We start from the raw sequence: 25793 nt of genomic DNA, 5'->3' as shown, positions 1-25793 counted from the left end.
TACCAAATGGATAATAATCAATATATTTTGATTTCTCTATGTAAAGTAATAAAATTTTTCACATCCAAATTCCAGGAACAATTTTATCAAAGAGGATCGCCAAAGAAGGCTTTTGAAATTGAAACTTAATACATGGACTATTTTAGAACCTTAACCCTGAATTATGTAACTTTTAATACAGTAGAAATTAAGCACCATCAGCTTTAAAAAATATCAATCAAATATTAAATTATTTCTTACCTGTGATGACAAGAGTCCCGGTGCTATTAGCTTTCCCTCTATTATTTTCTGCAAAGCATGTATAGACACCTCCATCATTTCTTGTAATGTTATTGATTTCCAAGCTACCATCTTCCCAAATGAGTATTCTATTAAAATTAAAAATACATGATTTACACAATTAATTTAATAAAATATTAATATACTCCTTACATTACCAACACTATTTTTTTTTTACTGTTACATTCTGCACAAGTCTTGACAATAGGGTATTTTCAAATTGAAACATCCTAGCCTTCTTCACTTATACTATTCTTGAAATATCCCTGGGCCCTCTTACTGACCTCCTGTTGGTACTCTTGCCTTTCCATTGTCTCTTTCCCACATATCAGAGAGGAGGAAACAAGTGACCTAAGTCATTTTATGTCACTCTACCATTCAGTGATGTCACTCTGCAGCTGAAAATTGTCCATGGACTTTCTATCTTAGGTAAAGCTAAAACCAAAGTCCTTTGCCTCCTCATGTTCCAGATAATCTCAGGAATCACCCCTGGAATCTTCAAGGTTTTTGGTTAGTGGCACCTTCAATAAAGTTTTGGATGATTGTAGTAATTGTGGTGAGTATATGTATGTGCAACACACACACACACACACACACATACTCACGCACACACACACACACAAACACTTTTGCTGTCTTGGAATTCCGTAGCCTATTCCTTTTCCCAGATATTTTTTCCTATTAGATATTTTATTTTAAAATCGTTAGCTTAAAAAATCCTTTTATTAGATTGTAACATCCTAATATTACCAATTTGTATCTATTTTATTTATTGGTCATGTTCCCAACACATAAAACACATATCATAAAATTCCTTTGGTAGGGCTGGGGCTGTAGCTCAGTGGTAGAGCACTGAGTGGTGAGACACTGGGTTTGATTCTCAGCACCACATTAAAATAAAGATATAGGGCTGGGGATGTGGCTCAAGCGGTAGCGCGCTCGCCTGGCATGCGTGCGGCCCGGGTTCAATCCTCAACACCAGATACAAAGATGTTGTGTCCGCTGAGAACTAAAAAAAATAAATATTAAAAAATTCTCTCTCTCTCTCTCTCTTAAAAAAAAATAAAGATATATATATAAAATTCATTTGGTAATGAATATTTTATTTATTATTTATTTACTATGTGATAGTGAATCGCCCAGATAAATGGGTGATTCAAGACTGGATCAAAGGATCAGTATACCATATGTTGACATTTTTTTTCCACAGTGCTTTCAGCTATGTATTCATTCATTAAAAAGAAAAGAAAAAAAAAAAACCTCTATGTTATAGGCACTAAGTAATGAGATACTATCACTAAGCAGGTATTTAATGACATTCGAAAAAGGCTCTATTTATATATTTATCTATACATTTGTTTATTTATTGTGGTGTTAGGAATGGAACCCAGGGGCTGGGTGCATACTGGGCAAGAACTCCATCCTGAAATATACCCCTGCCCAGCCTTTTGTAATAAATATATGAACTACTTGGGGTTTGATGAAACAAGTGGTTTCCCACACCCCACTACAACTGAGATTTAAACCATGATCGGACAGGCTCAAGCAAGTTACAGGCCTAGAATAATTGAGGTCAGGTCTTCCAGAAAGGAGACCTCAGTACTTCAATTCATACTTCAAAGTTAGAACAGAGAGTTATTCCCACTGCTACAGAGAAACATAAACATAGTTTATTTTTAGAAACTTTTAAAAAGATACTTTAAAATCTCCCTTCTATAACATAATTAACAGGAAATTCTTCTTGGAACGGAACCTAAATCTTTCATACTATACCGATTTCTCAGATGTGCTTCCTCTATTCTAGGGGCTAAATATTAAAAAATTGCTCAGTTTTATTTTTAGCCCTTCATACTTGGATTTAATATTAGATTGCCTGTCATTAGACTTTTATTTTATTTAAATGCATTGTTTTCAAAATTTAAGTCATGATGTATAAAACATTTAAAACTATTTCCCATTTTAGGGCAAAATCTGATGAAAGAAAATAATACTTATTTACTTCACTAATAAAAGTATCCATATAAGGGCTGGGGCTGGGGCTCAGTGGTGACTGACAATGTATTCCAGGATTTCCTTTCCTTACTTCAACTATCCAGTCAAAGCTCATTTCAGAATATTCTTTGCTCTTGAAAAAAAAATGCAATATCAGAATAATATAAGAATAAAAGTAGTTCTTTGATACCATGGAAACTTTAACAATGTGCCTTTCTCCAACTGTGATAGAAGATAACTAATCTGTTGCCCAGACACTGCCCTCAGAACTCCATCACTGGTCAGCCAAGGCCACCCATCCCATAGGCTGCTGTTAGCCAGTGACTGAACATGGGAGGACCTGTACAGGAGGCCTGTTCCATTCAACTCCTCTGAGGGGAATTTGGCTGAAGCACCCCTGAAATCTATGTTGTAAAAGTCCCTTCAGCCCAGCCTTTCCACTTCCTTCCCTCTCTCCTGGTATCAGAACTGCACCTCAGTCAGATAGCTCCCCATCTTCCACCCAACTTCCTTTTCCCTCCCAGGTATTGTAAGTAATAAATCCCTTACACAGCTAGTCCTGCCCCAGCTCCTACTTTTGGACAATGCGTACTACCACATTACCAAGATTAATGTATGAAACATTTTCCCTCTAAGCTCCACAATAAGTCCTTGTCAAACTTCTAACTGTTCCCATTTAATTTTTTTTTCAATCAAAGCAACAAATATTTTGGCCAAGTTACAGTGGAAAAACTACAAGTCCTTCTAAGATTTAAACTAATATTTTTAGTTTACTTACATATATTAGCTCACAATTGTTTTTTTAAATCCTTTTTAAGGGGTATAAAGTCAAATACTTTTAGTTTACTTACATATATTAGCTCACAATTGTTTTTTTTTAATCCTTTTTAAGGGGTATGAAGTCAAATACCACATGATGATGTTTCAGTCAATAATGGCATATGAAACAGTGGTCCAGTAAGCTTGAAAAATTCCTATCACCTCGTGATGACAATGCAATTTCAAGGGCAATGTACTGCTCACAGGTCTGTAGTGATGCTGGTGTAAATAAACCTACTGCACTCTGAGTTCTGAGTAGCACATACAGTTATGCACGGTAATTAATAGTAACCATAATAAGTGATGTGCTACTAATTGGTGTATTTATTGTACTATATTTTATCATTATTTTAGAGTCTACTCCTATGTATTAAAAAGCATAGTTTACTATAAAATGATATGGCATATTATGCTCATTCAGCCCTTCATTGTACCATTTTCTCTGGTGCTTTATTTCATCTTACGTTGTTTTATTCGTCATGGCTGTAGGGGCAATAGGCTACACCATCTCAGCTTGTGTAAGCACACAACAATGTTCACATAACAATGAAATCCCCATGTTAAGTGAAGCATGGTTAGATACACTTCCAACTTCTCCCTTGGCATTGAAATTACTTGTAAGAATATTTAGAAAATTTGATTTTTTGGCAAAAAAAGTTCCTCATTCTTAAATCAACTGGGATTAAATTCTCAGGTTCTCCTTATTTATATATAATATGCTATGAATCAATCAACATAAGCTATTTCTCTTGGTTTTTGTTTAGAAAAACAAGTCTTTAACAAACTAGTCACCTATTTTTGTCAAAAATTAATCCAGGATGACCTCTATTTGGAGGTTATTTATTGGTAAAGCATACCAATTCTGCAACAGAAAATAATTGTGGGGTTCCTCCCACTTAAGTGACTCAGATAAAGACCATTTTAGAGCTGAAAATAGTCTATCGAATACAAATGAATAACTAAATTAGTTGTAAATTAAAAAGAAATTCTGTATGTCATTAGAACCCCAAAGAAAATCATACAGGTAAGAACTTAATAAAATTTGTCAAAATTTATGACTGTCCCTTACTGAATACAAATATTGTATTAACCATCCTATAGGCTACTAACCGGGCACAGAAATTACTTCATTATATGAAATTAATTTTTATAATTATACTTATCAGAATAACATATGATTATAATCTGTTTAATCCTTAGATGTTATTTTTCAATACGTTTATGCTTATTTTTTATAAATACAAATTTTTTTTAGTTTTATTTATACATATAATTTTACTACATTCAACATAGGTGTTAGTGAATACTACATATTTTTAAAAATGGTACTAATGCTGAAATATTAATGAATTAAAGTAGTGAGCAAAAATTTAACTCTAGGTCCATTAAGGAAGTAATGAAATTTGATTTCTAAGTCTTTGAAATTATTATAGCACAACCAAAATTATAAGATTTTAGGAGCTAGATCATTCTCTATTTCTCTTGGTTTTTGTTTAGGAAAAACAAGTTCATGAAACATGGTTCTGGGAAATCCTTGGTTGGAGAAACTCATGACACTGGTCTTCATAGAACTGGAGCAAGAATCTATCAGTAAGGGAGGAGAGTTGATGGTGGGCCAGTGGGGAATGTATATTATAGGTGCTATTGGAGTGAGTACCCAACAAGAGGGCAAATTGAGCACAGTGACTCTTCCTTTAGCATTAATTCTTCTAATGTCATTTTGTTAAAGTTCTAAAGACTCAGGTCAAACAGATTAACATTAATGCTTTCCCAATTCACAGTAACCAAAGTATGGAAGCAGCCTAGGTGTTTGTCAACAGACGAAGGGATAAAGAAAATGTGGTATACATACACAATGGAGTTTTATTCAGTCACGAAGAAAAATGAAATTATGTCATTTATAGGAAAATGGATGGAACTAAGCGAAATAATCCCAATTCAGAAAAGTTCAAAGTTCCTTTGTTTTTACTCAGATATGGAAGGTGGAGAGGAAAAAGGAAAATAAAGGTGAGGTGGGATCTCATTAAAAGCAAAAGGAGATCAGTAGACTAGAAGAAAGGGACCAGGGTGTGGGAGGAGGGGAGAAGTGCTGGGGAAGGGTATTGACCAAACTATCTTGTTATGTTGAGGGCATGAACTCATATGTAACAACAAATCCCACTATTATATACAACAATAATGCACCAAGAAATGTGGCAAAGATCAAGTCTGTAAACTATGGCTTGTGGTCTGGCTGGCTGTTTTTATAAATAAAAATAAAGTAAAAAACAAAAGTTAATGTGTTCGGGTAAGGCCCAGGTGTTCCTGCCCTGCCCCCTGCCCCTATACACAGTCATATTTGGGATCATCCTAACAAGACAACTGCAGCAGCAAATCCTCTTTCCATGTCAACATGACACCAGTTCAAGTTCCAGTTTGGATATTAATGATGAGTTGTCATAAGATCAGTTAACTTTTTCAGGCCTTAGCACATCCATCGTATTACTTTGTTGGATTGTTATGGAGATTTATTTTCTATACTTTTGCCAGAATATTCTTTCAAAAGGCAAAATAGTATCCCATTCCTCCCTTTTTTAAGGCTTTAGACAGATTTTCATTATTCTTACATGAAACCCAATCCCCTTAGCAAAGACAATTCTACATTTGTTAACTAGCTCACTATATCTTATCCCTTAAAAGTCTTCTTTATTTTTTCCCTAAAGACAAATTATGCCATTCCTACAGTTCCTTACACATCCTATTTTCCTGCCTCAGGGCCTTTGCTATGCTGCCTTCATTTTCTGGAACATAGCCCCACCCCACCCCCACTTCTCATTCTTCCTATTTCCCATCCTAGCTTTCTCTCTCTCATTAGAACTCAGTATAAATGTAACCTCTTCTAGGAAGCCTACAGAAACGTTTCAGTGATGGTTTTAAGTTAACGGTCACCCTCGGCTTTCTTTGTCTTGAACCAAAACCACCAAAACATTGGTAGGTGGTCTGCTTACTGGGGAGATGATAAGATTATCCTGCTCATTATAAGAAGATGGGAAGACATGCTTATACTTTGAAATCACCATTTTATATCCTTATCAACATATTTAATAGGCTAATTGTACAAAATTATATAAAATGTGAATAAATGCCCTTGTTTGGAAAAACAATGAGTTAGAGAGATCCTGTTTAATTTCCCACTGTTTATTAGCTGAGTAGTCTGGGGCAATTTATAAACAGCAACCTGCACCTCTGAGCTTTGAAGTCCTAAATGCCTTATAAATTTTGTAATGCTGAAAATTCAATTCTGTTCATCTCGTTACTATAGTAAAGAGAAAAGTTGGAAGAAACAACAATTGTATTAGTGAAATGAAAACATTCTACAGAATAAACTTTCCCAAATAATCAACTTGAATTATACTTCTAGTTTCCAAACTGACCTGCTACTGTTGACAAGCCACTCTGTTCCTTTACTCCAGGAGAACTTTGGTTTAGGTGCTGCTTTAGGTTTGCATTCAATTATAACCCTTCCTCCCTTAGCAGCCAGGATCTTTTTCTTCATAGGATTCATTTCAAAAGTTGGAGCCAAAGCTGAGAGAAAAAGAAACAATTATTTTTCTCTTCTTGTTAAAGAATCCAAATATTTCTTCTGTATTACATCACTTCTATTCCATTTTGATTAGAAGAAAGGTTAATCTCAGTAAATTATGATCCAGGCCTAATACTTTTCTTTTATTTAATAATTTCTACATAGCATAAACTTTACCCAATTCAAATATACAATTCTGAAGCCTTGATTATAAATACATAATATACCTGGGTTATAAACTTTAGTTACAATCAAATGTTGTGCATAAATTCAACACAAAGTAACCTCTAATTCAATTGTTTTGATTCATTTCCAACAGGGAAGTGAAGTGAAAGGCTGGAGAGAAGTAAGCCTATAAACATTCTCATATGGTCCTAGTAGATCCTCTCAACCATGCCTTGAATGAACTATGAAGAGGTTATACATAAGAGAACTGAAATCTATTGGAAATCTGTAATTTCACAAAGCTGCCATAGGAAGTATATTGATGGGATTCATATTTGAATCTAGGCCCTCCTATTTCCAAAGCATGCAGATTTCATGAAACAATATCACCCTTCCCTCATTAGATGTTTGCCAAGCACGGTGTGCAGGCATACTGCAAGATGCCCAAATAAACAGAGCAATTCCTGTCTTAATGACCTATATACAAAGAGCTGTGGGAAAAGGGACCCCATTCATTAGGGGGCACATGAGCCATCTGTAGCTCATGCTCACTTCAAAGTATTCAGCAATAATAATGATAGCTGGATATAGTGTCTCATGAATGGTCACTCCATTGATGGTATGCTTTCACTCTCTTCTGAGTCCCCACATCTTGTCCAGTGCTCACTCCCCTTGTCTTTAGGCAGATTGCAGGGGGACATCATTTATCCACACTCCAGTCATTTGTACCCCAGCTTTTCTGGAGCCTTTCTTAGATTATGTATATCTTTAGCTGAAATTTTTTAAAATTTTCTTTTTAGTTGTAGATGGACACAATACCTTTACTTTATTTATTCATTTTTATGTGGTGCTGAGGATCAAACCCAGTGCCTCACTCATGCTAGGCAAGCACTATACCACTGAGCTGAAACCCCAGCCCTTTAGTTGGAATTTGACTCTTCATCTAGGCAAGTGATTCACTAACTTTATCTGTGTATCAAAATCATCTGAGGATCTTGTTATAATGTCCACATAAAGTCTAGGTGGACCTGAGATTATGTACTTCTACTAAGCTCCTAAGTATTGCTGCTTCTGAGACGATGCCTTTAATGCAAGGATTTAATCCATTTCATTGTTCCTTTAATCTGGATGTATTTTGTTTAGACTAATTTTGGGGGGGTGACATATTGCAGAAAAAAATATAAGAGAAACTTTAATAAGATTATGTTTTTTAAATTGAAGTACATCTAGAAAATAAGAAAATTTATAAGTTAGTTTTTAGTGAATTGAAGTCCATTAAATGACCTCATTTTATCTGATATTTTGATTTCTAGAAATAGAATCTAGACTACATTTCTACACATTTTGGAAGTAGGAAGGAATGAGGGAATATTTTTCCTTAACTAAGAAATAGAAAGTATGACACATAGCTTATCTTTTGTTCTTTATTGTATCACATGCACCTTCTCTTAGAAGAATGGTATCTGATGTAGACACTCAATAAATATTTGGTGGAAGAATGAATGAATTAAGTGGATAATTCAGGAAGAAAAAGAGCAAGACAGAGATAGAAGCACTGTTCCTAAAGGTATAAAATATAAGAATAAATTGAGACTAACATAAAGATGTCCTGGAACTATTTATGTGAGACTCAATGGGTGAATAGTTTGCTTAATTACTGTATTGATAGTCATTAAAAGATTAAAGACTTTAAGCTTGAATATAGAGAGATCATTCAGTCTGATGTAGTGAGTTTTCACACTTCTTTTTTAAATATCTCAAGATAAATAATAACTTCAGCAGAAAACAGAAAGTTTACATTTTGGAAAGAACCAATCTCACCTAATTTGTTTTGTTAAGCATCAAAATGATTTCACACCCCTTTGCACCAAAGACATTTGAACTGCAATGCTTGCTTGATTCAAACACAACGTAACTAGAGTAAATATATTACCAAGGAATTTACACTTTAGGGAGGAAGAAATGGAGTATGATCTTCAGCATTATAATAAATGGCAATGAAAGTTAAAATTAGTGCCACCTAAACTTTTTTTGAAGATTCCTTAACACTTTCCTAAAATTTTCTCATCTCTTATTGTCTTCTAGATTCACTCAATCTGCAGTTCTACACGTGTTTTTGAGAGTTTCCTTTTGATGCAGCAAGAATAAAATTGGCCACATTGAGTCATTTCTTTATGTTTTCAATAACCAATTCTAGAAGAGGAAGCCTGACTACATGGATTCATTACTTAATGTATGAACAAGCCTTTGTGTAAACTCCTTCAAATGATGTGAAAAGGATGTGACACAGTAAGAACTTTGTTAAAGTGGTTGTAATGAAAACAAGGAAAATGTGAAAGATCTGAGAGAGATTATTGGTGTGAACTGGAGAAGTTTGGTGGATGTACCAGATGTGGGAAAGACACCAGGAAGACTCTACCATCCTTCAGAACAGAGAATCTTGGAGGAGAGAAGATGTGGCTGTAAATAATGAAGTCAGTTTTAGACACTCTGATTTTGAATTGTCTATTGGGTTATATGGATGAACATCTCTTCTAGAAAGTATTTATATTGAGTCTGAAGCTGAGAATAAGTATCTGGGATAGAGATGGAAATGATATGATAATTAATGGGAGAGGAAGAAATTGAGTAAGAATTTCAATAATAATAATAATAGTTATCCAGGAATAATTACACAGACTATGTGAATAGATACAGGAAGGAAATGGAATGGAACCAGATGAACTGAACTCTGGGAGAGGGCAAGATTTGTATCCAGACAGAGGAGGGGATAGAAAGAGAACAGTGAAAGAGATGGAGAAGAAATGGTCTTGGACTTCTGAGAACTGGAAGTCACCAAAGACAAGAGAGATGAGTGTTCCAAAATAAAATATGACTAGAAGAGATATCTTAAAAGAACATGTGTACACACATACATGCACACATATAAGAGAAGGAATAGTTACTGGTACAATATAACAGGAAAAGTAAAAAACAATGAAAATAGAGGTAGAGGAATGGAAGAGACACGTCCTTCTCTGGATGAAGAGTACTGAGAAGACAGGGGTGGTGCGGAGATAGTTTTAAGTGTGAATGGCAAGTTGAAAGACTTTATGCCAAAGGATTTCTATTTTCACAGAAACTAAAATAACACTATGAAAGTAGAAATCCGGGTGGGGAAGGGACTTCCAGAAGAGCCTGAAGGTGTGGAATAGCAACTGTAGCATGAGACTCAGGGACTGGTAAAGCTCCAAAGTGGTAAAGACTCATCTGAGGCTAGATTATAGGCAGGGCTGGAGTGTCAGTCTTCACTGTTAGGCCAATATTTAGCTGCTCAGATTTATGAGACAAGACTTGTCAAAAGTGGCACAGGTAATTTTGTTTTACCATTTTAAAAATGTTCAAAACCCATTACACTCCATAATTTCTCAAAATGATGAGAGTACAGCTTCTTGCAGTTTAAAAAAGTATGCGATTTATGAAGTAATTTACATGCACTGGGAATTTTCAAATAACATAAGACAACTTTAAAGAGTTATTCTTCTTCACTTAGTCCTCAGTGAAAACAAAGACAATACCATTCCATTCTAAACCACATTTCCAAAATTATTGAGTTAAGTAATTAGAGAAAATCATGTGGATTAAATGTAATCTATGAATACTTTACATGTCATTTTCATGATAAACATTGAAGAGAAATTAGAGATGATACTGACCCAAGATTTTCAACTCAGCATTTGCATAAATGGCTCCATAGGTGTTTTCAGCTATGCACTGATACATTCCAGCATTTTCAAAAGTCACATCATATAGTCTCAGTTCCCCTTTATGATACTGAAAGGAATAAAAGTAAAACACACCGTCTCCATAAACTTCAATAGAAATGCTTTCATTTAGGCTTGAGCTTATCTTTTAATTCAGCTATGTTATGTTCATCTGCCCCCACTATTACCTAAGATGTGAAGAGTGGGAATTTCATGGCCTGGGGAGGAAAAACCCACTTACCATGCCCAATGGCTCTTGTTCTACTCATCTTACAGAGCCGAGAGTCCACCTTTTTCCCTCTTGGACCAGCTGGGAGAATACAGTGGGAAAGTAGACAAGGATCCCACTGCTGCTACTTGTCCCCAGGGCTAAAGGTAGGACTTAAGAGCGTCTCTCTTACCTCTGTTTCTGTGGGATTCAGGCAAACAATGGCAAGAAAAAGGGGACAATATCAGGTAGTGGAGATGGATGAGTAGGAAGAAGGGAAAAAAGTGGAACAAAGGAAAAATAAGGAGAGAGAGAGAAAGAGAGAAGGTAAAGATAAGATTACAGAAAGTTGTTTAAACTGAAAGAAGATACGTAACATTCAGTTTCTTTCTTTCTTTCTTTTTTTTTAATGAAGCTTTTGTATTTCAGGGCCCATTACCCCTACTCTTTTGACTCTCCTGACTCTTCTGCTAAGTTTATCCCAGGACTACCCTGAAATGTTGCTTAAATGTAGACTCAGAGACAGCACAACGCTGGAACCTACATACCGCATATCCATTTTTCAGCCACCGGATTGTAGGGATGGGCTTCCCTGTGGCTATACAAGGCCAGTAGAGATCACTGCCGATGTCCACCTCTGTGTCATTGATATGTTCTACCCACTCAGGAAATGCTAAAAAGCAAAGAAAACTTTAAATGTCTCAATATTCATCACAATCACAAGAGTGTAAATATTACATTTTGTTAACATTCTTATGGAAAATACATTAGATATGGCATGTGTCCAAAATCAGTGTTAGAGCTATTAAAACTGTATTTGCACAGGTCTGCGTTCTATGCAAATCCTACATCATCACAGCATGAGGTAACTGCAATTTAGTTAGCAATTATTTTTTCTATTTGTAAAGCATGTTTGTTGGAAAGCTAATTCACATAAGATTTATTTTTTTCCTTCAATCTAAATCTTTCAAATCTGTTAAAGGGAAAATTGAGATTTTAAAGAATTATGTATCAATTAATTATGTCTTAATTCATTTTGACATCATATTTTTCTGATTCAAGATTTGATTTTCTTTTTAAGTAGCTCAAGTATACATTATCTTACTTTTGGAGCTTTCATCTGTTGACCACTGGGATACTATTGTACTTTCATCTGTTGACCACTGTGATACTCAGTGACCTGGTCACTGAAATGTGCTTTCCATATTAGAAACTAAACACAGTCGCTATGACTGGCAAAACCCATGACTCAGTGAAATGTATCTCAGACTCTTTATTTGATCTGATTTATTTAACAGTTTCACAGTGCAAAAATTCTAGAAATTTCCTAGAAGAAGGAAAAATAAATAACTCTAGAGAGCAAGCACATGAGCAATCTGATAGTCTTATTGAATATGTCAGTTATCTAAATCATCCACCTAGATGCATGTAAATGAACTGATGTAAACTTTTAAAAAGTATGGGGAGAAAATCCTGAGTGGTGTGTGGCAAAATTAAAACTCATTCATTTTTGACAAAAGTAATATACACATCTCATAAGAAGCACTTAACATTTATATTAATTTAAAAAACAGAATTTAATGATCTCAACAAACCCTATCAACATTACATAAATGTATACATCTATATAAATTTTTATAGTATATATAATATAATTTAATGCATTTTAATTAACTATTTTATTTGTCTAACATATATAGAGAGATAATTTTTTTTAAAAGTTGAATGTTAGTAGGTATGTTCATGTTTATTGATGCAGGTTTTATTTTGTACACAATCTTAGCAACACTTGAAGTAGGAATGCCAGCCTCTTTCCTGCATTGTCCTCACACAGGTAACACATGAGTGTCATGTTACATAATACAATGAAGAATATAAATAAGTGAATCAACTTGATACATTCTGTACATAGTTTAATTATTTAGTCTTCTGGTGGTTTGATTATACTTAAAGAAAAAACCTAATCTGTCTCATTAGAAAAGGAGAAATAATAGTTCCCTTAAATACATGCTGTATCACTTTGGTCCTTTTAAGGCATTAGATATTAGAATATTCAAAATATTCTAATATTCAAACTTGTACTTCTCTGATAACCTGGAGTGCAATTTCCTTAATGTATTGAATAAAAAAAATATCTACACACATTAGAAAACTGGTAAAAAATTGTAGCTTTATATAAAAATTTAAGAGATCTAACCGGAATTTCTCCCCACTTACAATGCCACTCCATGTACATTTGATATGTGCAAGTTCATGTTAGTAGGCCATTTGGTATGCAAATCTGTGGTTCAGAAGAAATGTCAGGGTTAGTGCTCTCAGGGTATAGAGCATGGAGAAGATCATAAAAAGGAATGAGGAACATAGAGAAGAGGTGCAAAGACTAAACCATGATCACACCAATGTTAGAAAGGCACAGAGTTAGTACACGGCAAAGGAGAATGAGAGGAGTACATGAGGAAGTTGATAAGTGTGTATTCCAGATGCCAAGTACAGAAAGTGAATCATGGAGAAGGGAGGGTGCCAGTGTGGTCCCTGATACTGTCAGATCTAATAAGGGACAAAGGAAAATTGATTATCAGCTTTAACAACATGGATGTGATCAATGATTATAAAAAGAAAAGTTTTAGCAGAAGTTGTAGTTGAAAATCAAATTGGAGTGCACTGAAGAGAAGTGAAAATTGGAGATGGAGACAACATCTTTAGAGTTTAAATAATTCTGTCAAGATTTTTGTTATATTTTGGGGGAGACGAGAAGAAGTGGAGCACTAGCCAAAGTTGAAAATGAAGGATCTTGTTGAAGCCTTAGATGCTTATTCTATATAATGGAACATTACAAAAATGATTTCATCCTGAAAAGTTTCAAGTGTTGCCTGAAAAAAATATGAGTTTATTTTAATGTGTGAGATTGGAAAACTTTTGCCGAAATAATTTTGTCAAAGGAAAATGATTCCTTACATCAATGTTTGTCAAAGTGTGATTCTAGGATTATCAGCATCGCCATCTTCTGGGAACTTATTACAAATACAAATTCTCAAGCCTAAAGTAGACTTTCTGAGTCAGAAATTCTGAGGATGGGGCCCAGAAACCTGTGTTTTAACAAGCCCTCCTTCTCTGGGTGATGTTGATACATGGAAAAGTTTGCAAACCACTGAATCAAACTAAGTCATAATACATAGATTCTTCTATAAATAAAAAGTACTGAATAAAAGAGAATGTTGAAAAGAGTAAATGAGCTACATTAACTGAAATTAAGTTAATGAAAGTGAAAATTACCATGAACACTACTATATCAATCTATTAACAATGATGCTAAAGGTATAAATTTATAACTTCTATAACTCAGTTGTGACTTAACTAGACATGAGATAAATATTTAACATTTATGTATAATGTAATATATATGACTGCTTTTAAAACTACTAATCAATATATAGCAATGAAAATGTCTCTGAATAAAATATTAATTAAATTTATAGAAAATTAAAATATTCACCTTGAACGTAAATTCTTGCTTGGTGTTTATCCTTTCCTCTAATATTCTCAGCCTCACATTCATATATGCCTTCGTCTTCCAGCTGAATATTGAAGATCTTGAGGACAGCTCCTGAGGTGCTGATCTCAGCAGTGCTTGGCATTGGTTCTAGAACCTTCCGCCATCGGATATCAGGAACAGGACTTTAAATTAAAAGATACAAGAGCTAAAAATCCAACACTTAAAAGACATTTGTGTTTATAGTTAAATATTTACATTATTTATTTCTTGAAATGGTTCAAAAACTAATATTTTTCTAGATGTGTTAATGCAAAGTATACTTACTTCCCAAGTGCAAAACACTCTAAAGTCACATTTTGACCCATCAATGCATATATGTCCTTGAACTGAACTACAATATCAGCAGGATATGGTTTTGTTGTTCCTAATATTAAAAGAAACAATATCAATGAATTATTAAACACAATAGTAATTTTATTTAACATTGTGACTTTTGTAGGTTTAGAACTACTTCAATATGGAAAGCTTTTCTCCATACAGGCACTGATCACGTCACACTATATAGACTTGTTTATTTTTATTTAGTACATGAAAGTATGAAGTTCATCAAGCATTTTCAGTTAACATGGACTCATTCTGAGCCCCATATAATCAATCTGACTCAATTCACTTCAAAAATTCAAGGAGTCATTAAGGAGCATCAAATATGTATAAAACATTATGATCCATGGTGTACAAGAATCAGAAAGATAGAAAAAGAAGAAAGGAAATGGGAAAGAATGGGGAGAAGAGAATGAAAAATAAAGAGGCAAGACCAGAAAAAAAATGGAGAAAGGATGAAAGAAGTGTCCAAAAAGATGAAGGCAATCAGGAAATAAAGGCTGTGCAAAGGTCTGGAAACTCAACTGATGTTAAAATATATTTAGATGAAGACCAGCTTTAACCCACAATGTAAAAGGCCTGAAAAAAGACTTTTGAGATTTCTCACTAACTATCAATGAGACTTATAACAGAAGTAATATGGATTTCAGGAAGCTACCCATGAATTACATGAGGATCTTCTCTTAATATGGCAGCCAGAGAGATTTGGTTTGGCATTGCGAACTATCTGTAGCTCTCCCATAGCAACAGATTGCCCAATGCACGTGAGCTTTGTCTCCTCTCTACTAGGAAGATACCTCATATTTGCTCTGGAGATGGGTGTAACCTGTAGAGAACTGTACAGCCCACCTGTAACCTTTTTTGGTGAAGAACATTCTATGGAGAGCCTTTGATGTTTCCCAATATAAATAAAGCAGGTGCAGGCTCCATTTTGCCAGATTCTAGAAGCTCCATCCACATGATCCGCTTGCCCATCCTGCCCCTGCTTTTGAAACTACTTTCTGTGTACTGTGGTTTTTCCATTGTCCTATTTTTTTTTTTTTTAGCTTTTCTTTCTCAGCCAGCCCACTCCACTGAGGGGAATCCCATTTCCACCACCCATGCAAGCATGAGCAGGAATGGATCTTACCTTTGGCTTACAAAGAAGATCTTTTTGGCTGTTTTAAAAGATGGAACATGGAAAGGATAAATATAGAAGGCATAGACAGAGATCTAAAGAAGGTTGGTTAATTAATTCTGGGAAAATAGGTGAGGGCTAGACCTGGGGTACATAAAAATGAGAACAGAAAAGAAAGACCAGACAAAAATTGTATTTGAACAGTGGAATCAAGAGGACTCTCCTTGGATCAATGTTTCTTAAGGTATAGATCAAAGACCAATGTATCAGAATCACCCAGAATGTTCAGTGAACTTAGAAATTTCTAGGTCATATCCCAGGCCTATTAATTCAGGCTCTCTGCATTTCACATTTTTCTCAAAACTCTCCATTGCTTACACTAATTAAGATCCAAGGACTAGATGTTCTGAATATCAAGGAAAGAGAGGAATTGATGAGTTGAAATGCTTCCTGGCATTAGGAAAAATAAAATGGTATGTTCTGAACACTTTGGACTTAACCTCCTTGAAAACTTTTTGTGGGACAAGTTCAGGACATAAATTTAAAGAGATCTTCATAAGGCAGCAATTAAAAATGTGTAAGTAGCTAAGAATACCTAGGAAATGACAGGGGAGACACATAAGAAGGAAGAATCTCTGGTGAAAAACACTGGGCAAAATTTGTCATAGCAACAAGTAGAAGATGAAGAGTCTAGGAAATTAGAAGGGAATATTCATAAGAGGTAGAAAAGAAGTGTCAGAGATCCAACAGAATGAGGGCTGAAAAGTATCCTTCAATTGAGAAACAAGAAGTTGTGATTATTCAAGGTTGTTTGCTTTGAATGCAAAGAACATACAGAGGGAATGAGGAAGATAACATTTTGAAGATCATAAGAGAAAGTAAAAAAGTGATTGAATCAATTGAATCAAATGGGATGTGAACCAGAACAACAGGAGGAATAAGTTTGAGCAGGAGGAGAAATATTTCTTCCACAGAGACAGGAAGTAAGAAAATGAACTGAAGTGTTGAAGTGCCAAGTATATTTCTTGGGGAGAGTAGAAAGAATGATCCAGGAAATTTTTGCACAATGGTTTCTTTATCTCTCTGAAGTAAGAAGTGAGAGTATCTAAGACTAAGAAGAAAAAATGAGCCAGAAAGTCAACAACATGTACTGAATACTAATTATGTCACTTTTTCTTTACAGAGAGAAATCTGGCATCTCAGTGGCATTATGGCATTTTCCCCATTGTCACACTGTATTCTGGAAGAGACAGGAACCAAAGCTGTCTGTCAACTCTTATGCTGGTGTTTCATCTGGTGCTGTAAATCACTGATATTAATGTAGCAGCAGGACTGGGATGAAAAGCAAAGTAAAAAAAAGCAAATATAGTATGATCTGATTATCTTAAATAGCAGTGAATTTTAAAAGAGAGTTAGTTCACTAAGAACCTGTCCATAGCACCCTATGTGAATTAGAGCAGGGAAGGCTATGTATTTACTTATTGGCATCATGTAAATATTTCCTTCAAAATAGCAAAATAATAAAACTGCTCTTCAACCCCTCACCCCCATCTGTACTTGCTATTGTTTGTTTAGATCTAATCATTTGGTCTCTTTATGGACTTACAAAGAAGTAGGAATGGCTACAAAACAGATGCCAGCAACTCCTATTGCAACCAATAAGTTGGCACTGGAGGAATGAATCAGTCCTAAGCTATAGAAAGCTAACCTGAACTCAACCATCTTAGGGAAGCTCTATTAGGTAAATCACAACTCAAAGAATTAAGCTTTGCACCCCACTTAGATGCCTGTCTTTTGTATTATCCTACCTAAGAAGCAGGCTGGCCTCCCCACTGGAGAGTTGTTCTTCTTTTTAGTATAGGTATGTCATAAACAGACAAATTTGCAAAAACAGTGCATTAAATAAAATACTTACGTTCAGGTATTGGAATGAGTGGGATAAATTTGCTGAACACACTCTTTGTAATGGAAGGACTGGATACAAAGCAGGAATAATTGCCTTTGTCAGATGCCTCAACGTTTGCAATGTAGAGATTGCCATTCGTCTGAGACACAAACCTTCGTTTATCCATTGTGATAAATACAGGAAATTCATTTAGAAGCCAGCGGTAGCTAAGATCATCTAGAAGAAAATATTGTCTACTAAATATTAAGCTCTTATCCAAAAGCAAAGGTTCTGTTTTTCTAATCACAAGCTGTCAAATAACCTATTAGAAGCTATGGTAGAGCAAATGAGAACCAAGACAAACTTGGTACAAATTCTTCAATAGCTATCATTTTTCATGAATATAAGCAAAGTATTAAGTAATTACATTTATTTATTTATCTATATTAATGTACAAACTATTGGCATTTTTATTTCCATTTCATTGATATGTTTAAGTGAAACTCAAGTTAAAAAACTTGTTTAGTAAATTAATGACCACTAAGTACAATTAGGACTTCAATACAGATTTAATAATTCCAAAGTCCACAATCTGTCTGCCGTACTGTATTTTGTAAATAAGTTCAAAATGACTTAATATACTATGGCTTTATATCATTTTTCCTTTCTGTATTCCTATTTCAAATTGTGAATTTAGAAATGAGTTTGCATAACCTGTTGTGGTCATATTAAAAAGTAAAAACAGAATGGAATGTTATTAGTTTTTTAAATATTAGGAAATGTATCATATGGTTACTCAGCCACAGAAATTTCATTTGCTGATCATACCAGACAGATCAAAAACGAAATGTCCTTCTTAATTTGGATCATACCAGACAGATCAAAAATGGAATGTCCTTCTTAATTTGTTGCTTTGCCACTCATTTTCTATTTCTGCCATGAAGAAAAATTCTAGTAGTCATTCAACAAAAGTACGTGATGAAACTATGGATGAGGCATACTTCTAGATCACAAAATGATTACTCCCTTTAATATAAATTGTCCAAGGGAAGACAGTGGCTGCTAGGAAGAGTGTAATTAGAAATTCAGATTCTAATTAGATTAGAAATGTAGGTGTACATTCTCTAATTTGCTTACTGTACAAACTGAGGATCTCTGATGTGCCATTAAACAATATAGATTTGGTCTTTGCTCTTGTGGGACTTGTAATATAATCTAAATTCAACTAACAAAGTTTGACCTAATGACAAGGACTTCACTTAGACAAAAATAATAACTGCAATGTGTCAGAGGATATCAACTGTCATTACAACAAAAGAAGAAGTCTTCTCCCATTATTATACAGAGGAGCAAAAGCCTTGCTAGGTTAAGTGATTTCCTAAAATCCATACAGCAAGAAGGAGCCAAAACCAATATATTCACCTTCTTCCTTGCCCACCATCACCAAAACAAACTGTGCCATGACCATACTTATAAGTGCCCTGTTTCCCTGACTTAACAATGAGATGATTTTAGCAATTAAGAGCTAAGTCCTAATCTAGTTCTCACAAAGATTCAATGGATTATCTTTTTTTTCTGTATATTTCCTTGCCATTTCCCTACTCCATGCAGTTGATTAAATCAACCATCTTTGAAAAAGCCATTGCCTGTTTTTCTCCTACCACTATAGACTGGATTAAATAATAATTAACCATAAAATTAATTTTTCAGTAAGAGTAAGTGCCAGCACATGTTTTAAAATGTTGCTTTTATCCACAGATATAAAAGATTTCTAACCCTTGTCCCAGGAGAGTCTGAACCATACATATTATGAGGGAAATTTTGTTTTGGACAACTGCAGTGCATTTAGCTACTTTCATTGTATTACTTTGAACTGCATCACTTATTTAGCCTTGCTGAATAATGTATCTTTCTCCTAGAAACACACTTGAAGTACTTTTGTGTGCCCTGGAGGAGTAATTTGCAAACATTTTCAGAATATTTTCATGCTTTTATAAAAACTAGCCTTGAAGCCTTGACAGCATAGTTTACCTACACCAACAAAATCGCCAGAGCTTCTGATTAGTGCTTCAACACAGCAAATTGTATGTTAAACATATTTAGAAAGAAATTTATATCAACTTATACACATTGTGAGTTAATATATTTTCTACCCTGCTCTCTGGCTCTTGTTTATTTTTGTGCTGAGCTTTATTAGTCTGTTGAAATTCCTTCATAATCATATTCAACATAGCAGGAATTATTTTTCATAAGTCTATTCCCATTTCCTTTTCCAGTTTTTGAATTTGTATATAAAACTATTTTTAGGTATTTTATATTTTATCAATAGAACTCACCCTTCAGTTGATGGCCTTTTTATTTTTCTCCCTATTCTCATTCTCTAAAAATACAAAGATATGGCTTATATTTTATGAGATACATTTAAACCATTTTTGATAATTATATTGACATAAAATAGGCTATAAATAAAACATTGTATTTTAATTTTCAAGAGTCTAGGAGTTTAAAAAAACTCATGCACTTATGAATTAATTATCTACAATAAAATGTAAACAAGTTTAGTTTCATATGAATCTCAACACCTATATACAATCAAGTTAATGAACAAATTAATTTTCTCTTTCATTCTCTTACCCGCTCATTCCTCAAATATTCTTTAAGTACTTATTTTGTGCTAGGCATTAAAAAATCAGTTGTATATCAAATATTATTATAAAATTGAATAAGTATTTATTCTGAAATGTACATTTGTGATTGTTCTTAATAAATAAGTAGCATAGTTCTGATCAAATATTTCCCCTTAGAAAACTACAGTACCTAAACTCAGAGGAAAATGTAAGGACTATGACAAATGAGATGTTTCCTTTTGAATCTTTTTTCCTGTGCATAAATGAGAGACAACATCTCTACAGTCATGCATTAAAAATCTTAGGCTAGGGATGTGGCTCAGTGGTACAGTGCTTAAATGCACGAGGCCCTGGGTTCAATCCCTACCACTGTAAAAAATACAAAATACAAAATAAATAAATAAAAGCCCCAAATCCTCAATGTAGTAAGATTTACTGACTAATAGTTATGGACCTAAAATATTGAATGCACTTATATTATTTTATTTACCTTGATAATAATCCATAGAAATTATATATCTATTTTACCATTTTCAAATTCACTATTAAGTTTGAAACTCAAAACAAGCTATGTGGAAGAAATGGCACAGGAGTTATTATCCCCAAAGTTTAAATTAGAAAAGCAAGATAGATATGACCAAGTTTACCTGACAGTGAGACTGATTCCCAGATTATCATTGGGGCAATAGGGCTTTAGAACTATAAATAAGGCCATGTATAATATTCGTTCATATTCAAAACCCAACAACAGATTCCTTTGCACACTCAGTTCAATAAAGTTCTAAGATTCAAAGCACAAAACTTCAATTTAACTGCATTAAGAAGGAAAGAAGATTTATGGCATAGAGATAGTATATATGGTTGACAGTACCATGTGCAATGTTTAAAGATATCATATAGTTGTTAATAATAACAAATAGAAAGGAGATGAAGAGCTACTCAGATTTTATTCTGTGATTAATGATTTTCTTAGACTCATTTAAAAACAGCTTAGTTTTAGATTTTGTTTTTTTTTTTTTCAAAATATGCTCATATATCTTTATCAAAGAGGTAATTGATTCTCTTGGTTTATTAATGTTAAGTTTCTCCAAACCATTTTTTGGGTCCATGAAATTCTTCATTCAGCACAGTGGTTAAGAAATCATAGAGACTGAAATCAGAACTTACTTTAAGTAAATCTCAGCTTATACCTTGGAAATCTTCCTCCCACTTTCTATCTACTCTAATTTTCTAGGTAATCACATGCAGCCAAAGGCTTTAAAAATATATGATGATAAATCACAGATCGATATTTCTAACTCAGATGTCACCTGTGAGCTCCACACATATAAAGCTCACAATATGACTTCCACTTGGAAGTTTAATAGACATCTCACATTTAATGTGTCCATATCTATTCCTTTAGCTTAAGTAATGGCAATTCAGGAACTCATGACAGAACTTTTGAAGCCATGCTTAACTTCTGCATTTCTCATATACTTCACATAAAGTTCTACCATTAATTCCTCTTGTCTCCTTCCTCAAAATATATGCTGAATTTAACTCAAGGACATGTAAAATTAAATATACAATTAAATATATCAATTTATCTGGAATATATCAAGAATTTTCTTTCCATCTATACTGCTACCACTTTTGGCCATTGTATGTAATTCCTCTGATCTTTTTCTACCAGTAACAAGTTATCTTTTCATAACCAAAGTAATGTTATATGACTCCTTTGCTCAAAATCCTCCGGTGCAATTCTCATTTAAAGTAAAAGCCAAACAAATTGTAATATATGACAGGATCCACCATGGGGCTCTAGTTTCTCTCTCATTCCATTTCTTGCTGCCTTCAATCTTATTCACTCTAATGGAACCACTCTGGCTTTCTTGCTACATTTGCCTGGAATGTCCTTCTCTCAGACACTTTTACCATTAGCTTTTTCATTTTCTTCAGGCATTTATTCAAAGTTCCCTTCTCAGTGAGGCTCAATCTAAAAGTTCAATCATTCCCTAAACTCCCTCTCCTCCCCTTCCCTACATTATGTGTTTCTCCCTAATACATATCTAAAATACAAAGCATGCCGTATCTTTTAATTCTTCATCCTGCTTACTGTCTGTCTGTCCCAGCAGAATGTCTATGAAAGCTGGTAGCTTTTCTATTTTACTTCAACTGAGGTGTTACTGTGGTATACCAGTACCTGCTATGTACAGAGAGCATATAAGAGATTTGCTAAGTCAATGAGTGAGGTAATGATGCCTATTCAGTATTGAATTTCAGATGTAGTCATGCCTGTTCATGGTTGTTACCTTGTTTGTGGGGAAGACAATGAAGCTAGGAAGGTTATTTTTCACAGAAAATGCCTATTCTGTCATTGAAAGGTTTTCATACATTTTAAATTTCATATATTATTTCTGTATTTCTCAAGTAATCATCTCTATATATGTATTTTTATAATAGTTTATATATATATATGTGTGTGTGTATATATATATAAAATTTTGTGTGAGGTACATATGTGCGTATATACATATGCCCACATCAGGTTGATATATTCCACACAAAATTATTTATAACAGCCTGTTATGTTTTATTCTCTACAGAGATGTCTAGAGTCAAATTTATGATATAATTTGTTATATATAATGGCAGAATGCATTAAAATTCATATTAAACATATAGAACACAATTTTTCATATCTCTTCTTGTATACAAAGTATATTCACACCATTCATGTCTTCATGCATGTACTTAGGGTAATGATATGCATCTCATTCCACCATCATTTTTACTCCTGTGTCCCTTCCTGCCCCCTCACACCCCTTTGCCCTATCTAGAATTCGTCTAATCCTCCATGCTCCCCTTCCCAATCCCATTATGAATCAGTATCCTTAAATCAGAGAAACTTTCAGCATTTGGTTTTGGGGGATTGGCTACCTTCACTTAGCATTATCTTCTCTAACTCCATCCGTTTACCTGCAAATACCATGATTTTATTCTCTTTTATTGCTGAATAATAGTCCATTGTGTATATATACCACATTTTCTTTATCCATTCATCTAGGTTGGTTCCACAGTTAAGCTATTGTGAATTGTGCTGCTATAAACATCAATGTGGCTGTGTCCCTGTAGTATGCTGTTTTTAAGTCCTTTGGGTATAGACCAAGGAGTGGGATGGCTGGGTCAAATGGTGGTTCCATTCCCAGGTTTCCACGGAATCTCCATACTGTTTTCAATATTGGTTGCACCAATTTGCAGTCCCACCAGCAATGTATGAATGTGCCTTTTCCCCACATCCTCGCCAACACTTATTGTTGTTTGCATTCTTAATAACTGCCATTCTGAATGGAGTAAGATGAAATCTTAAGAGTAGTTTTGATTTGCATTTCTCTAGTTGCTAGAGATGTTGAACATTTTTTTTATATATTTGTTGATTGATTATATATATCTTCTGAGAGGTGCCTGTTCAGTTCCTTGGACCATTTATTGATTGGGCTATTTGCTTTTTTGGTGTTTAGCTTTTTGAGTTCTTTATATACCCTAGAGATTAGTGCTCTATCTGATATGTGAGTGGTAAAAATTTGCTCCCAAGATGTAGGCTCTCGATTAGCCTCACTGATTGTTTCCTTTGCTGAGAAGAAGCTTTTTAGTTTGAATCTGTCATATATAATAAATTAGAATAAAAACTAAAAAAAATTTTAAAAAAGAAAGGTACAAGTAAAAAAAAAAAGAAAAGCATACCAAATCGAAAAAAAATATTATTACATAAACAGATAAGGTAACAATCATTTGTGATTAAAAATAAAAGCATACATAGTTAATTTAAGGAAATAAACAATCTTATGATGCATTTTATGCTTTATTTTCTATTGTTGGATCTAATAAAAATATGGGAATGACTTTTGGTAGTATGTCCAATATCTAATATCTATGCATCATTTATTTTGAAGAATGTATATTCATAATAAATAATAAAAACATAGTTGATGATAGTTCCATGAGAAAAAACTATGACATAAATAATGTAAAACATTATTTTATTATTAAAAATTTTATATATCATCTCAAGGGGAGATTTAATAAATAAAACAAATGAAAATGAGTATATGAAGCATTCTTCTTTTAGTTAGTGCTTTGCTGGCTTTTGTTTAACTGATATTATATTATAGAAAATGTATTCAGAGCTGAATCTCATAACCAATGATTCTCATTTTGCCCCTTTTCTAAAGTGATGACTATTCTTGCATCTTAGTATTCCTGAAGAGATTAATAATTTATTATATTTTATCCATTTCTAGTATTTAGTTTCAGTTAACAGTATGCTTTAGGTGTTAAGTTATTAAGAAAATGATTGATTTTTTTATCATGCCTTGGTGCTATTCTATTTCAGGAATAATTTCTCAAAAATATCTTATAATTTCACCCATGTAACAGAAATTTTAATGAGAAAACAAATCAGTATACATACTGTTTATAAACTGAAATGATAAAAGATCTTTGGTGTTATGATCAAGTGTCTAATGAACCAATAAAGAAAGTGTCTAACCACTATAAAGTGATGTATTACAAAAATTTATGCAAACATTTAATTAATGATGAGTCATGATTATTGAGTTAATTAGACTATTAGTAAATGTATCATTATTACTAGAAAAATGGAAACTTGCCATTCATTTCATAGGTGCTTATAGACACGGAGACACTAAATTTACCTGGAAAATGGTATGGGGGGTCACAGAGAAGTACCATTCCTTTTCCTTCCTTCACTCTGACCTCAGGGCGTTCCTCAGGTGGGAAAGGATCCAGATCTAATTATAAACAAGGAAAAGGAAATCATTCACTTTCTGGTCAAGAGAAAGGGAGATATTCATTAAATATTACCTTTCTGTAACTAACTGTCACTTGAGATACAATGCTCCTCATTTGCACATGCCAGGATTTACACACACCACCTAAGAGTTCTGTCACGAGTGCAGAACCTATGGATAACTGTAGCAGCCTTTGTAAGAATTCTGACAACTCTGAAGATCATAAATACTAACTTTTGTTTCAGATTTAAGGAAAATCTCAGTAAGGAAATAAAATGAGACAGGGCAAATCAGAGATCTAACTAAGAAAGTAAGTAAAGAGGCATGCTTAGAGGAATGGACTCATTTGAAGGTTTATATTTCTCTACCAGAAGGAAGATTTAGATATTGAAAAGAATGAGAATAACAGGCAGGCTATTCACTGAGAAGGTGAATGTGACCAATTGCTTGCTCCTTTTCAAATTCTGGGTTGTCTAAATTGTAATTTCCTTTACTCTTTCCTATGTATTTGGAGTTCTTGTTTTCCTTTATTCATAGATCCTGAGCCCTTTAATCCTTCATTTGTTTTGCTGATACTCATTCTGTTTCAGTCCTGCCTGTCCTTCTGGTCCTCATCTATGATCTGCCCCCAAATTATATCTTTTACTTCCCTTACTATATTACCTATTTCTGAAAATCCGTGTATTCTGATTTTATCTTTATACAAAGAAATAGTCACTTTGACATCTC

General features: G+C 33.9%; 1 protein-coding gene across 11 annotated transcripts in view; it reads right to left on the bottom strand.

The window, feature by feature from the left end:
- Positions 1-25793, bottom strand: part of Cntn1 (contactin 1) — a 333868-nt gene that overhangs the window by 107855 nt on the left and 200220 nt on the right. For all 11 annotated transcript variants that reach the window (XM_048802545.1, XM_048802548.1, XM_048802543.1 and 8 more), the window contains 8 exons: positions 24969-25064; positions 17675-17881; positions 14586-14685; positions 14262-14443; positions 11317-11441; positions 10513-10630; positions 6504-6654; positions 241-368 (listed from right to left, as the gene is read on the bottom strand). In XM_048802545.1, coding sequence (XP_048658502.1) covers positions 241-368; positions 6504-6654; positions 10513-10630; positions 11317-11441; positions 14262-14443; positions 14586-14685; positions 17675-17881; positions 24969-25064 — 1107 coding nt within the window. The remainder of the gene's footprint in view (positions 1-240; positions 369-6503; positions 6655-10512; positions 10631-11316; positions 11442-14261; positions 14444-14585; positions 14686-17674; positions 17882-24968; positions 25065-25793) is intronic.

Source organism: Marmota marmota, unplaced genomic scaffold, assembly GCF_001458135.2.
Source record: "Marmota marmota marmota unplaced genomic scaffold, marMar, whole genome shotgun sequence".
NCBI lineage: Eukaryota > Metazoa > Chordata > Mammalia > Rodentia > Sciuridae > Marmota > Marmota marmota.
Note: the sequence above shows the minus strand (reverse complement) of the source record. Positions and strands in the feature narration are given on the sequence as shown.